At 38.0% G+C, this 17,782-nt stretch overlaps 1 protein-coding gene across 5 annotated transcripts in view; it reads right to left on the reverse strand.

The window, feature by feature from the left end:
* The window catches only part of WNK3 (WNK lysine deficient protein kinase 3), a 174,471-nt gene that overhangs the window by 93,516 nt on the left and 63,173 nt on the right, over nucleotides 1-17,782 (reverse strand). For all 5 annotated transcript variants that reach the window (XM_081565484.1, XM_081565479.1, XM_081565483.1 and 2 more), the window contains exons 8-10: nucleotides 11,906-12,200; nucleotides 10,909-11,102; nucleotides 10,666-10,815 (exon numbers count right to left, since the gene is read on the reverse strand). In XM_081565484.1, coding sequence (XP_081421610.1) covers nucleotides 10,666-10,815; nucleotides 10,909-11,102; nucleotides 11,906-12,200 — 639 coding nt within the window. The remainder of the gene's footprint in view (nucleotides 1-10,665; nucleotides 10,816-10,908; nucleotides 11,103-11,905; nucleotides 12,201-17,782) is intronic.

Below are 17,782 nucleotides of genomic sequence, written 5' to 3' on the forward strand. Positions count from 1 at the left end.
ATACAGTATACTAATGCATATATATGGAATTTGAAAGATGGTAACGATAACCCTATATGCGAGACAGAATAAGAGACACAGATGCATAGAACAATTTTATGGACTCTGAGGGAGAAGGTGAGGGTGGGACGTTCTGGGAGAATAGCATTGAAACATGTATATTATCATATGTGAAACAGAACACCATTCCATGTTCAATGCATGAGACAAGGGCTCAGGGCCAGGGCAATGGGATGACCCAGAGGGATGGGATGGGGAGGGAGGTGGGTGGTGGATCCAGGAAGGGGAACACATGTAAACCCATGGCTGATTCATGTCAATGTATGGCAAAAACTATTGCAATATTGTAAAGTAATTAGCCCCAACTAAAATAAATAAATTTATAAAAAAATAAAATAAAATAAAATAAAATAGGCTTTGTGTTAGATGATTTTGCCCAACTGTAGGCTAGTGTAAATGATCTGAACACATATAAGGCAGGGTAGGTTAAGCTATGATGTTCAGTAAGTTAAGTGTATTAACAGCATTTTCTATTTCAATTTATGATGTATTTATTGGGATATAACCCCATATAAAGACAGATAAAGGCCACTAAGTACACAAAAAGGTGCTTAATATCAGTCATCAGGGAAGCACAAATTAAAACCACAATAAGATACTACCACACATTCACCAGGGGACTTCCCAGGTGTCACAGTGGTAAAGAATCTTCCTGCAAATGCATAAAATGCAGGAGACACAAGAGACACAGGTTTGATCCCTGAGTCAGGAAGATGCCCTGGAGTAAGAAATGGCAACTCACTCCAATATTTCTTGCCTGGAAAATCCATGGACAGAGGTGCCTGGCAGGCTACACTCCATGGAGTCACAAAGAATTGGACACAACTGAGCGACTAAGTACACAAACACACACATACTCACCAGAATAACTAAAACTAATGTTGGCAAGGGTGTAAATCTCTCATATATTGCTGGTGTTAGCATAAAATGGTGTAGCCAATTTGGAAAACTGAGAATTCTTAAAAAGTTAAACACCTATCCTATGACCCAGCGAATTCTACAATTGGGTATTATTCAGGAGAAAGGAATACATGTATTAACAGAAAGACTTATACAAGAATGTTCGTTGCAGCTTTATTCATAATAGCCCCCCCAAAAAAAACTACTAGTACACACAACATGGGTCAATCTTACAAATAAACTGAATGAGAGAAATCTTACACAAGACTACATACTGTGTGATTCCATTTCTATGGAGGTCTAGAGCAGGGTAAATTAATCTATGGTGAAAAAAAAAATCAACAGTGGTCAACTGGTGGGAGGTGTGTGGCTGGACACTGACTGGGAAGGAGCATGAAGGAAATTTCTACAGTAATGGCAATATTCTTAATCATGTGGGCAAGCTACAGCCTGCAGGCCAAACCTGGTACACCAGCCATTTTTGTGAATAAAGTTGTACTGGAACACAGTCATGCCAAATATTTTACAATTGTTTATGGCTGCTTTCACACATGCAATAGCAGAGTTGAATAAATGCAATGGACACTACAGAGACCACAAAGCTTAAAATAGTTACTATCCAAACCTTACAGAAAATGTTTGCCAACATTTTTTTGTATTTTGATAATGGTTTGGGTTACAGAGGTGTAAGCATTTGTCAAAACTCAATGAATTATGATCTGTGCATTTTACTGCACATAAATTTAAACTAAAAAATATTAAAAAAATACTGAATTCTAGTCAATGATATGCATGCTGAAGTGTTTATGGATGAAATATACTAATGTCAGCAACTTTAATTTTGAATTTACTGATAAATGGATAAAGTAGTTGATAGATAAGAAACAGACCAAATACAACAAAAGTTAACTGTATAATCTAGCTGGTAGGTATATGTACGTTCACTTTTTCTTCAACTTTTCTGTATTTTTGAAATTCTTCTTAATAAAATGCTGGGGGAAAATTTTTAATTTGTTGTTCAGTCACTCAGTCATGTCCAACTCTTTGCAACTCCATGAACTGCAGCATGCCAGGCTTCCCTGTCCTTCACCATCTCCCGGAGCTTGCTCAAACTCATGTCCATTGAGTGGGTGATTCCATCCAACCGTCTCGTCCTCTGTTGTCCCCTTCTCCTCCTGCCTTCAATCTTTCCCAGCATCAGAGTCTTTTCTAACTTTTAATTATATAAGGAAAGTATACAACACATGCCCACAGAAATGAACATTCCAATCTGAAATACCTTGTGAAAAAATTTATTCTAAAGAAATGTCCTGGAATAGCGTGCTTTGAAGAAACTTCAACTCCAAAGATTTTTATTAATCCTTGATCATTCCTGATAGAAGTCAACATGCACACATTAGAATTCATTATAATTTATGCCCCTGATGAAAAGGAAATTTTATAAAATACACAATTCTTAAGATCATAGCTATTTAAAACAGTAATATCAACAGTAAAAAAAAAAAAAAAAACCTCTTATATTATAGCACATCTATTACCTAAGGACCTCAAAGCATTTTATTAGCTAAACTCAATAAATTCAGTCTTTAGAAATACCTGAATCAGAACAGAAGAGAAAAAATAAAGTGAATTCTCAGTTCCTAACTTTAATTAATTCAGTTGATCCCCTGAGTTAACTTCATCGCACTGAAGTCATCATGCTCTTTTTCTCAAATTCTGGCAGGGAAAATAGCTATCTATCAAAGAGGATGGACGATGTAATGATTTAAGGACATAGTCTCTGCAGCCAGGTGGTCTGGGTTGAAATCCCAGCCCTCTCATGACACTCAGAAAGTTATTTAACCTCTCTGAACCTCAATTACCCTTAATGACAGCTACTATTCATAGGGTTGTTTTGAGGATAGTACACATAAAGCCATTAGAACAGTATTTGGCACCTAAGAATCACTCAATAGTGCTCATTATTATCATCCCATAAAATCAAATGCTTTATAATAAATGTAGAACAGTAAGATAGCCATAGGCTTGAAACACATTAGGACTTGGTGTTCTTCAAACATCCCAGACCCACTTCTCCCTCAAAGTCCCTCTGCCTGAAATGTGCACTAAGGACTCCCTCACCTCTTTCAAGTGTGTGCTCAATTTGTCAACCTTCTCAATAAGGCCTACCCAGATCATCACCTCATTTAAAACTGCAACCGACTTTCCTCCTTACCCTGCTCCACTGAGCAAACTCTGGGAGATAGTGAAGGACAGGGAAGCCTGGTGTGCTGCAGTCCATGGGGTCACAAAGAGTTGGACACGACTGAGTGACTGAACAACAACCCTGTACTGTATTATATAATTTACTTTTTATTGTGGTTATTGACTGTCTCCCTACATTAGGCAACAAAACTCAATGACAGAAAGAATGTTTGTCTTTTATTCACCGATATATTCCAAGTAGGTGCTCAAATATTTTTTGTTAACATCATCTGGTCTAATCCCTCCACTTTACAGATGAAGAAATGCCAAAAAGATTTGAATCAAAGCTACCTACTGATTAAGGAAAAAAGCCAGGAACAGGGACTGTGACTTCCAATCCCAGTGCCATTTTTACTATAGCTTACCATATCCTGGATCCTTGAACATTACAGAAAATGGACAATCATCCATATTTTTCCCCAGGAGAATTTACCTTTGAAATTTCTTGGCCTTGCAAATACTGCTGTGTCCGTAACAGAGAAATGCTTTGAAAGGCAGTAGAAGCCTGTACTGGAATACTAAGTGGCAACAAATGAACAGAAGAAGATGGGGCAGCGGGATGATATGGGAGAATGGCATTGAAGCATGTAATTATCATATGTGAAACAAATCGCCAATCCAGGTTCGATGCATGATACAGGGTGCTCGGGGCTGATGCACCGGGATGACCCAGAGGAATGGGATGGGGCGGGAGGTGGGAGGGGGGTTCTGGAAGGGGAACACATGTACAACTATGGCAGATTCATTTCAATGTATGGCAAAACCAATACAATATTGTAAAGTAAAAAAATAGATAAATAAATAAATTTTTAAAAAAAGAAGAAGATGGCTGATTTGTAAGGTCTATCCCAGAACTGGATGAGGGTCTGGTGTTGTAATTGTGTTTCTGATGACCCAGAAACAAGTGCTAAGCTAGAAGATGACTGCCACTGTGGCTGGACAGCAGACTACTGCTGAATGCATGCTGGCTGGTGCTGTGCTAGGTTTCTTTGCAGGGGAAAAGTTTGACTCCTGTCTAATCCCAGAAGCAATCGAGGCTGTTCAAAAGGCTGTATTACATGCCGGTGCTTCAGTGCCGCTGGTTGCAACTGTTCTTGCAAAGGATATATAATCAGGGCCACATCTCTAATGGCCTTTGGAATACCTGGTAATTGTTGAATCTGGTTAGGTGCATGTGAATGAGGTACCTGCTGTTGGAAAGCAGCATGATGGATATATAAAGACTGCTGTTGATTTAGGGGACCTTCTTGAGTACACAATGGCTTTTCTGTGCTTGCTTATGAGATAAATGAGTCATCTGCTGATGATGAAAGAAAGCTGAGTGAGAAGCCTGGCTTCTTGTTAATATGATTGGGAATGCTGTGCAGAGAAGTGTGGGGGCTGGATCTGGGTCTTTGAAGAGGCCTATGAAGGACATTTGTGCCAGGTGTTGAAGCTGTCCTTCCACAGCCCTCTGAAATGTAATGCTAATTGAATGGGCTTTTAGCTGCTGGTGCCCAAAACTGACATCTGTTTGTTAGATAGGCTGAATCCTGCACATTAAATAAAGGCTCAATAAATGTGTTTGTGTATCTAAGGTTAATGTTAAATATGACTTATGTCTTTTGTTCTAATGTTGAAGAACCTTGGGGTTGTGTTAAATAAGCTTGTTGCTCAGAAGTCTGTACTACATAAGGTGGTACTGAGTAAAAGTCCTGATCTGCAGTTTGTAGTATATATTGCTTGGCATAAGAAGAATTTACTTTGTATACTCGCTGGGTGATGAAGGTTGTCTTTTAAGTTGTCTGCATGGTGTAAGCAGTGTGTCCTGAATAAGGGACATACTCAAATGTCTGGTAAGCAGGCTGTTCCATAGGTTTCACGGGGTAAGCTGCTTGGATTATACATTCTGGCTGGTCTGGAAAAGGAGACCAAACCAGAGGTTGCACTGTATAAACATGCTGCCCATGGGCTGGGGCCAAATAAGAAGGCTATGCCACAGGTGGGACTGGATAAGAAGTACATGGAATAGGTTGGCTGTGATGCTAGTGGTTGTACAGTGTAAAGAGGATGCTCTGGGGCGGTAGTAAATAAATAGGCTGTGTTGAAGCCTTCATTGGGTAAGTCGGCTGTGATGGGTAAGAAGCTTACTCCTCGGAAGTACCACAAGGGGCGGCTGCTTAGGAGCCTTCGACGGGAAGGATGGCAGTTCTGCAGGTGGTCCTGAATAAGTGTGTTGAACAGAATAAGATGGCTGTTCCAGTGGCTGAATGACACTGCCAACTTACATGAGTTTCAGATTTTTCAGAATACAATCCCACTGAACATGTTTCTGTGGTGATGCTATTAGGTTGGTGTAAAAGTAATTGTGGTTTTTGCATTGTTGAAATTTGCTGTCTGATATTGGATACATCCTTAAATGTGGTGATGTTATGTATTATTTTAATGCACATTTCTCGCTTTATGTTTTTTTGCTGCTGCTGCTAAGTCGCTTCAGTTGTGTCCGACTCTTTGCAACCCCATAGCTGGCAGCCCATCAGGCTCCTCCGTCCCTAGGATTTTCCAGGCAAGAAGACTGGAGTGGGTTGCTATTTCCTTCTCCAATGCATGCATGCATGCTGAGTCGCTTCAGTCGTGTCTGACTCTCTGCGACCCTATGGACAGCAGCCTACCAGGCTCCTCTGTCCACAGGATTCTCTAGGTAAGTATACTGGAGTGGGTTGCCATTTTTTGCTGATGATTTATATATTGATTGCTATTTATTTTAGACTATGGAAATGATGTTAGACAAAAAGCAAATTTAAGCAATTTTCTTATTTGTGTTCAAAATCGGTCATAAAGCAGCAGAGACAACTCACAACATCAACGACACACTTGGCCCAAGAATTGATAACGAATTACAGTAGTGGTTCAAGAAGTTTTGCAAAGAGATGAGAGCCTTAAAGATGAGGAGCATAGTGGCCAGCCATCGGAAGTTGACAACGACCAAAAGATCATCAAAGTTGATACTCTTATACGAGAAATTGCCAAAGAACTCAATGTCGACCATTCTACAGTCATTCAGCATTTGAAGCAAATTGGAAAGGTGAAAAAAAGCTCAGTAAGTGGGTGCCTCATGAGCTGACTGAAATCAAAAAATCGTCATTTTGAATTGTCATCTTTACTTATTCTACATAACAACAATGAACAATTTCTCGATCAGACTGTGACATGCGACCAAAAGTGAATTTTATACAACAACCAGAAGTGACCAGCTCAGTGTGAAAAGAAGCTCCAAAGCACTTTCCAAAGTCAAACTTGCACCAAAAAAAGGTCGTGGTCAGTTTGGTGGTCAGCTGCCTCTGATCCACTACAGCTTTCTGAATCCTGGGGAAACCATTATATCTGAGAGATATGCTCAGCAAATTGATGAGATGCACTGAAAACTGCAATACCTGCAGCCAGCATTGGTCAACAGAAAGGGCCTAATTCTTCTCCATGACAATGCCTGACCACACGGTACACAACCCCACCTGAAAACTTGAATGAATTGGAATAGGACATTTTGCTTCATCTGCCATATTTCCCTGACCTCTCGCCAACCCACTATCACTTTTTAAGCATCTTGACAACTTTTTGCAGGGACAATGCTTCCAAAACCAGCAGAATGCAGAAAATGATTTCCAAGAGTTCATCGAATCCTGAAACACAGATTTTTACACTACAAGAATAATCAAACTTATTTCTCATTGGCAAAAATGTGTTGACTGTAATGGTTTATATTTTGATTAATAAAGATGTGCTTGAGTCTAGTTATAATGATTTAAAATTCATGGTCTGAAACCACAATTACATTTGTACCAACCTAATAAAAGATGCTTGCTCCTTGGAAGAAAACCTACAACAAACCTAGACAGCATATTAAAAAGCAGAGACATCACTTTACCGACAAAGGTCTGTATAGTCAAAGCTATGGTTTTTCTAGTCGTCATGTACAGATGTGAGAGTTGGATCATAAAGAAAGCTGAGCGCCGAAGAATTGATGCTTTTGAAGTGTGGTACTAGAGAGGACTCTTGAGTCCCTTGGACTGCAAGGAGATCAAACCAATTAATCTTAAAGGAAATCAGTCCTGAATATTCATTGGAAGGACTGACACTGAAGCCAAAGCTCCAGTAGTTTGGCCACCTAATGCAAAGAACCAACTCATTGGAAAAGACCCTGATGCTGGAAAACATTGAAGGCAGGAGGAGAAGGGGATGACAGAGGATGAGATGGTTGGATGGCATCATTGACTCAATGGACATGAGTTTGAGCAAACTCTGGGAGATAGTGAAGGACAGGGAAGCCTGGTGTGCTGCAGTCCATGGGGTAACAAAGAATCAGACACTACTGAGCCACTGAACAACAATATAATCTTAGGTTGTAAAATTAATGGCTGCTGCTGAATAGAGGCTTGGAAACAAGGCTTCTCTAAATGCAGTCTGGGTTTGTGGAACCGAAGAATCTAGAATTACAGACTCCTGATATACCACTGATTATGGCTAGGATACTGAATGTATCTTTTGTGAAGGCTGATAGGCCCTTGAATGCACCTTAGTGCAATTAGAAGGGAGCTGAGCTGTACCAGCAGCATTCTGTACACTGCTCACAAGTTGGGCAAAAGAATAATTTGACAAAGTTGGAGGTGATTAACTGATAAGAAACTAGAAATTTGATTGGCATTTGGTAATTTGGTTAATGCCTGATTCCCATTTCTAGGGTCAAGTTCAAGTTGAAGACCAACCATTAGATCCCGGGAAGTCATTTGTGAAGCAAGCACTGTCTAAGGAGAAATTGTAAACAAGACTGGTTGTGGAACTCCAGTAACTGACAAGTCTAAAGCCATAGGTTGAGCTAAAATTTGTACATCTGCTCCAAAACTCAGCTGTAGTTCCTGGTGCTGATGCAAAAGAATTCAAATTATAAATGCATGTACCATGGGAATTCTCTGGTGTCTAATGGTTAGGACTTGGTGCTCTCACTGTCAGGGCCCTGGGCTCAATCCCTGATTGAACTAAGATCCCACAAGCTGCAGAGTGTGGCCAAAAATTTTTTTTAATTAAAAATAAAATAAATGTATATACCATGTTCAATTTAATGGGGAGAGTCCCAGACAGAATGATAGGTAAAATAATGCTATGTTGTAAAGATTTGGGGGCTTCCTTGGTGGTTCAGACAGTAAGAGAATCTGCCTGCAATGTGGGAGATCTGGGTTCAGTCCCTGGGTGAGGAAGATCCCTGGAGAAGGAAATGGCAACCCACTCCAGTATTCTTGCCTGGAAAATCCCATGATCAGAGGAGCCTGGCAGGCTACAGTCCATGGCATTACAAAGAGTTGGACACAACTGAGCAACTAACACACTGTAAAGATTTTAGGAAGTTATCAAAAAGGTGCTGGGTATAGTGTTAGTCCTATAAAAATTCTATTAAAAACACCACGAGTAAATGTTAATTGAAGACACTAATAGACTGAGACCAGCCCCCAACAATATATTGCTCATGGCCTCTCATTTACTGAACTTGCCACATAACTCATTCAAACCATGGCATAAATTCAGAGTAACTGAATCTGACACCTTCACACACAAGAAAGTAGAAGTTCTAAGAGAAACCTCAAAAAGATTTTAATATCATAGCTAAAAGGAACAAAGAAGCTCTCTCAAGAGGAGAGGAGAGAGTTGGTTAAATATATATAGGCTGGCTGTAATAATTCCTAGAACTTAAACCACCAGGTTTATAAAAAGACCCCCACTGGTCAAAGTGCTTGCTTATGTAGATTCTAAATATTACATGAAAAAGGCAGGCTACAAAATAGTATGTATGTGATATACATATGTACGTATAAACAAAGTTATATATGTATACACAGAAAAAAGACAAATCTAGAGTCTCTACCCCCAAATATAAATGATAATTTATTTCTAGCTGGAGAGATAGTAGATGATTTTCACTGTCTTCTTTATAACTTTGTAGGCTTTATTTTAAATAGGTAAATAACACTTTCATAAATTTTTTAACTTTTTTTTTCAAAATACACATACCTGTATACTTATGTGGTTGAACCTAAGTTATTATTAATAATTTAAGCATCCATCCAACACATTTTGCATTACAGTTTTAAAAAGAGATAAATTCAACCACAACATGAGCTCAAGAATGAACATATACCATATAAGCTACAAACACTAGCCAAACACCATACGCTGTCAACTATACCAGATTAAATATATCCCCAGCAGATTTTAAATGCATCTGGCATTTGTCAAGTATGTGTATGTTTTCCCCTGCAAGAATGAGCTTCTTGAATGCAAGGACCATATTTTATCTTATTTTATATCCCCAGAGATGGCGGTTATTAAAAGTGTGCTGATGAACTATGACTGACTATATATTAATCTCTTAAAACCAACAGATGCACCAGCTGCTAACTAAATCATACAGAGAATGCCTAGGAGCTCAGACCATCTCCTTCCCAAAGAGAGAAGACACATACAGGGGATGGTGAAGTTGAGGAAAGAAAATGGGATGGCAAAGAAAAGTCCAACCACGTATCCAAAGTCTATAAGCTAGGAAACCAGGATATAGTATTGATAAACGAATACTCAGAAAGACTGTGTATTCATTGCCAGAAATGAGTAATGTTGACTTTGAGAGTCTAAATGAAAAAAACATTGTCTTCTACAGAAATAAATGTGAACAAAACAAGTCAAGAATTTAGATCAAAGTGCTAAAAATTATAACAGTCTATGAGATACTATTTCTAATTAACTACAAAAGACATCCCTCCACATTCAAATCAGGCTGAAAAGTCCAACACTAAAAAACAAACCAAGAAAAAGGGATTAGAGTCCTAAACAAATTTTTTATCCATATATGGAATTCTCAGTTTCTTTTCCAATTATATAAGCAATGTCTCAAGATTCTAGTTACACAATATTAGGCACTTCCTCAAGAAGAATGTCTTAAGTGAAGGAAAATATAAACAACTTTAAGCTTTCAGTGACTTTTATATAAACTAGGATGAATCTATAAAAGAGAGCCTTTGCCTGTCAGAAAATCTGTGCTGTGCTTAGTTGCTCAGTCATGTCTGACTCTTTGTGAACCCAAGGACTGTAGCCCGCCAGGCTCCTCTGTCCATGGGGATTCCCCAGGCAAGAATACTGGAGTGAGTTGCCATGCTCCCCTCCAGGGGATCTTCCCAACCTAGGGATCAAACCCAGGTCTCTCGTATTGCAGGCAAATTCTTTACCATCTGAGCTACCAGAGAAGCCCAAGAATACTGGAGTGGGTAGCCTATCCCTTCTCCAAGGGATCTTCCTGACCCAGGAATCAAACTGGGGTCTCCCACATTGCAGGTGGATTCTTTACCAGCTGAGCTACCAGGGAAGCCCAAGCTACCAGGGAAGCCCTATGCAGTGTTAAATATGTTTAACTGAATACAGAGCCTTTAAAATATATCTTACCTTTATCTGTGAGGCCTTTGGGACAGGTAAAGGAGAAACCTGGGGTTGTGAGACAACTGGAGGTCCAAAGACATGTACAGGCAAAACAGTGGACCGACCCTGAACCAAAGGCAAAATTTGGGGCTGAGTCAGCTTTGGCTGCTTCTGTAACTGTTAAATAAGAACAAAAAGATTAAGAATAAATTCTTCCATTTACAGTAAATATACTGATGATATATTTAAAAATATAACAGTTCATCTCACCCCTGAAATCTGCTGGTAATGTCCCACTAGTTGTTGGGATGGATAAATTTTCTCCAGAACATTTATTTCGGTCTGCGGCATGTTAGAAACCATTTGAGAGCCCATCATCTGGTCTGAGGAGTAGGCTACACTGGGCTGATTTGAAGTATCTGAGTGTATAGCTGATCCTGCTCTTGCCTCAGACAAATTGTCACCTACGACAAAGAAAATAAGATAGAAGGGAAAAACTCGAAACACAAGGTCCAGATGGCATAGGAAATGGTAACTGCTCTTTTTTTTTCTTTTTTACTCTGACAACCTGAAACAGCTTCAAATAAAGATATATACACTGCAGAATTAATCAAAAACCATCCTGTAAACTTTCCATGCTGATATTACAGTATAACTAAAATTTTCTTAGTAGAGTCAAACTACAAAGAATTACATGAAAGTTAACTCAATTTGCTGGCCATTTCATGCATATCCTAACTAATCTATGTTTGCCATTAAGATTTCAGTTAATTTTAAGTAGCATTTTCTCATTTTCATAGAACCTAGCTACAAAATAATGCTGCTTTTATAGAACAACAGGTTATTACTATGAAAACACTCTGTCCTTCTAGAGAAGAGAATGTATTACAGCCAGAAAAAATTAGAGAAACTGTTAATTTTATACTTGAGTCTAAAATACAAAAGGTCTCAAAGTCTAGAAAACTTCCTCTTGAAAAATAAGTTCTATCTTTAGATCCATATTTCCTTTACTAAAAAATTCATGTTAGACCCTTAAAAATGGTAAAAAGATTATAATCCTTATTCAACTAGTACCTTGGACAAGTCACTTAACAGAACAGTTTCTTAATTTTAAAGTAAGGAAACTAGCTGGCTTGTCTATTTAGGGATTATGGAAAAGGATTAATGAAAGGACAGATAACAAAATGCTTTGAAATATACAAAAGTACTATTTAAAGATAATGGAATACAATTACATGTTTCCTTTTATACATTATAACTACGTTACCTGTAACAGAGGAGCAATGCTGTTGTGGTTTTCTTTGTAGAAGAAGTTGTCGCACATGTTGATCAACTTCAGTTTCTTCACATTCCGCCCCAGTGTGCTGAACAAGAGGAGGGGGCAACGATGTATTTTGGGGCTGAGGGAGTACATTCCCTACAGACTTGCACTGGGAATCCCTGCGTTCTTCCAAACAGCTAGCTGGCTTCTTCTCCCTTGTCTTCTTTATCAGGGTCACCCGGTCTCTAATGGACTTAGCAACAGCTTTGGAATCACTTTCATGGAAGAATCCTGACTTGACCTACAAACAAAACATAATAAGCAAATCACATCTTTTTTTTCCAATTAATTAATTTTTTATTGAAGGATAACTGCTTTACAGAATTTTGCTGTTTTCTGTCAAACTTCAACATGAATCAGCCATAGGTATACATATATCCCCTCCCTTTTGAACTTCCTCCCAACTCCCTTCTCATCCGGCCCCTCTAGGTTGATACAGAACCCCTGTTTGAGTTTCCTGAGCCATACAGCAAATTCCTGTTGGCTATCTATTTTACAAACGGTAATGTAAGTTTCCATGTTACTGTTTCCATACATCTCACCCTCTCCTCCCCTCTCCCCATGTCCGTAAATCTATTCTCTATGTCTGTTTCTCCATTGTTGCCCTGTAAATAAATTCTTCAGTACCATTTTCTAGATTCCATATATATGTGTTAGAATACAGTATTTATCTTTCTCTTTCTGACTCACTTTACTCTCTATAATAGGTTCTAGGTTCATCCACCTCATTAGAACTGACTCAAATGTGTTCCTTTTTATGGCTGAGTAATATTCCATTGTGTATATATACCACAACTTCTTCATCCATTCATCTGTCGATGGACATCTAGGTTGCTTCCATGTTCTAGCTACTGTAAATAGTGCTGCAATGAACAAGGGGATACATGTCTCTCTTTCAATTTTGGTTTCCTCAGGTTATATGCCTAGGAGTGGGATTTCTGGGTCACATGGTGGTTTTATTCCTAGTTTTTAAAGGAATCTCCATACTGTCTTCCATAGTAGCTGTGTCAATTTACATTCCCACCAACAGTGCAAGAGTGTTTCCTTTACTCCACACCCTTTCCAGCATTTATTGTTTGTAGACTTTTTGATGAGGGCCATTCTGACCGGTAGGAGGTGATATCTCATTGTGGTTTTGATTTGCATTTCTCTAATGAGTGATATTGAGCATCTTTTCATGTGTTTGTTAGCCATCTGTATATCTTCTTTGGAAAAATGTCTGCTTAGGTCTTTTTTCCCACTTTTTGATTGGGTTGTTTGTTTTTCTGGTATTGAGTTGTATGAGCTGCTTGTATATTTTAGAAATTAATCCTTTGTCAGTTGTTTCATTTGCTATTATTTTCTCCCATTCTGAGGGTTGTATTTTCACCTTGCTTATGTTTCCTTTGCTGTGCAAAAGCTTCTAAGGTTAATCAGGTCCCACTTGTTTACTTTTGTTTTTATTTCCATTACTCTAGGAGGTGGGTCATAGAGGATCTTGCTTTGATTTACGTCATTGAGTGTTCTGCCTATGTTTTCCTATAAGAGTTTTATAGTTTCTGATCTTACATTTAGGTATTTAATCCATTTTGAGTTTATCTTTGTGTATGGTGTTAGGAAGTGTTCTAATTACATTCTTTTCCATGTAGCTGTCCAGTTTTCCCAGCACCATTTATTGAAGAGGCTGTCTTTGCCCCATTGTATATTCTTGCCTCCTTTGTCAAAAATAAGGTACCCATAGTTGCACTGGTTTATTTCTGGGCTCTCTGTCTTGTTCCATTGGTCTCTATTTCTGTTTTTGTGCCAGTACCATACTGCCTTGATGACTGTAGCTTTATAGTATAACCTGAAGTCAGGAAGCTTGATTCCTCCAGCTCCATTCTTCTTTCTCAAGACTGCTTTGGCTATTCGGGGTCTTGTGTGTTTCCATATGAATTGTGAATTTTTTGTTCTAGTTCTGTGAAAAATGCCATTGGTAATTTGATAGGGATTGCATTGAATCTGTAGATTGTGTTAGGTAGTATAGTCATTTTCACAATATTGATTCTTCCTACCCAGGAACATGGAATATCTCTCCATCTGTTTGTATCATCTTTGGTTTCTTTCATTAGTGTCTTATAATTTTCTGTGTACAGTTCTTTTGTCTCCTTAGGTAAGTTTATTCCTAGATATTTAATTCTTTTTGTTGCAATGGTGAATGGGATTGATTTCTTAATTGCTCTGATTTTTCATTGTTAGTATATAGAAATGCAAGTGATTTCTGTGTATTGATTTTGTATCCTGCAACTTTGCTAAATTCACTGATTAGCTCTAGTAATTTTCTGATAGTATCTTTAGGGTTTTCTATGTACAGTATCATGTAATCTACAAACAGTGAGAGCTTTACTTCTTTTCTGATCTGGATTCCTTTCATTTCTTTTTCTTCTCTGATTGCTGAATCTAGGACTTCCAGAACTATGTTAAATAATAGTGGGTAAAGTGGACACCCTTGTCTTGTTCCTGATTTTAGGGGAAATGCTTTCAGTTTTTCACCATTGAGAATAATGTTTGCTGTAGGCTTATCATATATGGCCTTTACTATGTTGAGGTAGGTTCCTTCTACGCCCATTTCTTGAAGAGTTTTAATCATAAATGGGTACTGAATTTTGTCAAAGGCTTTTTATGCATCTATTGAGATGACCATATGGTTTTTATCTTTCAATTTGTTAATATGGTGTATCACACTGATTGATTTCCATATATTGAAGAATCCTTGCATCCCTGGAATAAACCCAACTTGATATGGTGTATGAGCTTTTTGATGTGTTGCTGAATTCTGTTTGCTAAAATTTTGTTGAGCATTTTTGCATCTATGTTCATCAGTGATATTGGCCTGTAGTTTTCTTTTTTGTGTGTTGTCTTTGTCTGGTTTTGGTGTCAGGCTGTGGTGGCCTCATAGAATGAATTTGGAAGTGTTCCTTCCTCTGAAATTTTTGGAAAGAGCTTTAGAAGACTAGGCATTAGCTCTTCTCTACATGTTTGATAGAATTCTCCTGTGAAGCCATCTGGTCCTGGGCTTTTGTGTTTTGGGAGATGTTTTATCACAGTTTCAATTTCAGTGCATGTAATTGGATTGTTCATAATTTCTATTTCTTCCTGGTTCAGTCTTGGAAGATTGACCTTTTCTAAGAAGCTGTCCATTTCTTCCAGGTTATCTATTTTATTGCCATATAGTTGTTCATAACAGTGTCTTATAATCCTTTGTATTTCTGCACCGTCTGTTGTAACCTCTCCTTTTTCATTTCTAATTTTGTTGATTTGATTCTTCTCTTTTTTTTTCTTGATGACTCTGGCTAAGGGTTTGTTGATTTTGTTTATCCTCTCAAAGAACCAGCTTTTAGTTTTATTAATCGTTACTATGGTTTCTTTCATTTCTTTTTCATTTATTTCTGCTCAGATATTTATGATTTCTTTCCTTCTACTAATTTTGGGGTTTTGTTCTTCTTTTTCTAGTTACTTTAGGTGTAAAGTTAGATTGTCTATTCGATGTTTTTCTTGTATCTTGAGGTAGGATTGTATTGCTTTAAACTTCCCGCTTAGAACTGCTTTTGCTTCATCCCATAGGTTTTGAGTTGTCATGTTTTCATTGTCATTTGTTTCTAGAAATTTTATAATTTCCCTTTTGATTTCTTCAGTAACCTGCTGGTTATTTAGAAACATGTTGTTTAATCTCCATGTGTTTGTGTTTCTTACAGCTTTTTTCTTGTAATTGATATCTAGTCTCATAGCGTTGTGGCCGGATAAGATGCTTGATACAATTTCAATTTTCTTAAAAATCACATCTTTAACATTTAAGATTTTTACTTTTATTTTTTACTAGCAGAGTTATTTTCCTGCCCCAAATTCCAAATGCTATTAAAAACTAGTTAATTTGTTTCTATGTTCTTTCTTAATCAGACATGTATAAATGCCAGAGCCCTGAATACGAAAAAAATTACTATTACCAAGCGTTGTTAAAATAATTCCAGCTTTAAACAAAAACAAACAGCTTCATATTTCACTACATGCAGTTTTACTACAGGTAATTTCTGACTGCCATTAAGTCTTGTGAAAGATTAAAAAGGTTTCCTTATTCAGCAACAGTACATGCCTACAATGTGCCCAGTAGTAGGCTCCAGAGACATAAGTGCCTAAGCTGGTCCTTTTTCCTATAAGCACACACAAGCTGGTGGTAAGAGATGGATAAAAACTTAATTTAAAATGAAATAAGAGGTAGAAATAAGCTGCAGCAAAAGCCCTAAAAGAGCACAAGCCTTTCTAGTGAAAGTAGAGAAAGAATCAAAGAAGAAGGTAAAGTCTGACATGGATTAAATAAAACAAGGAACTTGAAGGCTACTGAGGGAGAGGCAGATGAAGTCTAGAAATCACTCTAGGCAGAGGAAGTATGCTCATAGCAAAGTGCTGTATCTTACTAAGTGTTAGTAGAGTGACACGAGAGACATTAAGGGCTTGTTGTCTAAAAGGAACAGGGCTGAGTAGTGGAGATAATGACTTGAAGAGGTGTCATGGCATTTCATTCTCAGTTCTACAATCTGTATTTTAAAGCATGTCTCAAGGTTCTACAGATTTGGGGAAATTTCATCATAGTTGAAAAATGATTAAAATGTTAGGTGGAATCCATATATTTAACTTCACTCCTTCCTAAAGTTCAAAAAAAAACCCAGAGTAAATGGATTTTTAAGTCATAAACTCACAAGGATAGACAGAATAAAGCCAACAACAACAATAAACGTTTTGGACATTTGGGGATGTGGAAAACAGATAATAACTGGAAAAGGTGGACAGGGAAAGTTGAGAATCATTCTCATTTATACTGAATAATACTCATATACATAGGAACTAGCCATACCAGGTACTTATAGAAGTGGGTAAAGTCAAAAGAGATGACTAAAATAAGGAAGACTAAGTGAAAGGGTTTTCAGAAGCAGTTAGGTATTAGGTTCTGATCTCCCACCCTCCATTCCACATTTTTGGGTGATTGCTTCTCCCCTACTCAAAAAGTCTAAAATTTTGTTCTCTGGAAAGGGTAAAAGAGCATCTCTGGACTAGGGAACACCAGGCACAGTTGAGGGTATGGCTATCATGTGAAAATCAACAAGAAGATTAAATGACCATATGCATGCTGAATGCCATACGCAGAAACTGCCAGCACTCTTCCCCACTTGGCTACCAAAATGCACCAATAACCACATCCTTATCCTCCAGGCAGGATACTGAAAGATAATTCTCTGGAGAATCTGGCCAATTCAAGAAGAAAGACCCACAAATATTTACATCAGAGGTTCCCTGATTATTGGCCCAGCCAGATGCCTGAAAGTAGAGGTTAACAAGTCTGACCTTCCCAGACTCACCTCTGATAAACTCATAGGGAAATTTGAGCCAGACTATGACCAAGAGACTCTGTTCAGCTTACCCCTCCTGGGTATCTTCACCTAACAGTAACTTCAGTAACCAGCTAGGTGTGTGCTGGGCACTCCAGTTTTCAAAACGAAATAATATATATTATTTAGGTACACTATAATGAAAAGCAAAGGAAAGAGTAACACAAAAGTCAGGGTAGATCCATGGCTGATTCATGTCGATGTATGGTGAAAACCACCACAATATTGTAAAGTAATTAGCCTCCAATTAAAATAAATTAATTATTTTTTTTAAAAGTCAGGGTAGATATTATCTATAGTGATAAGGGAGGGGAATGCAAGTGGGAGGGGCACACAGATAACTGCTAAGGTACCAGTAGTGTTCCATTTCTTAAGAAAAGTAGAGTTTTACTATTCTTTATACGGTATATACAAATTTAATATA

This window comes from Giraffa tippelskirchi, chromosome X (genome assembly GCF_054371585.1).
Source record: "Giraffa tippelskirchi isolate mGirTip1 chromosome X, T2T-mGirTip1v1.2.pri, whole genome shotgun sequence".
Taxonomy (NCBI): Eukaryota; Metazoa; Chordata; class Mammalia; order Artiodactyla; family Giraffidae; genus Giraffa; species Giraffa tippelskirchi.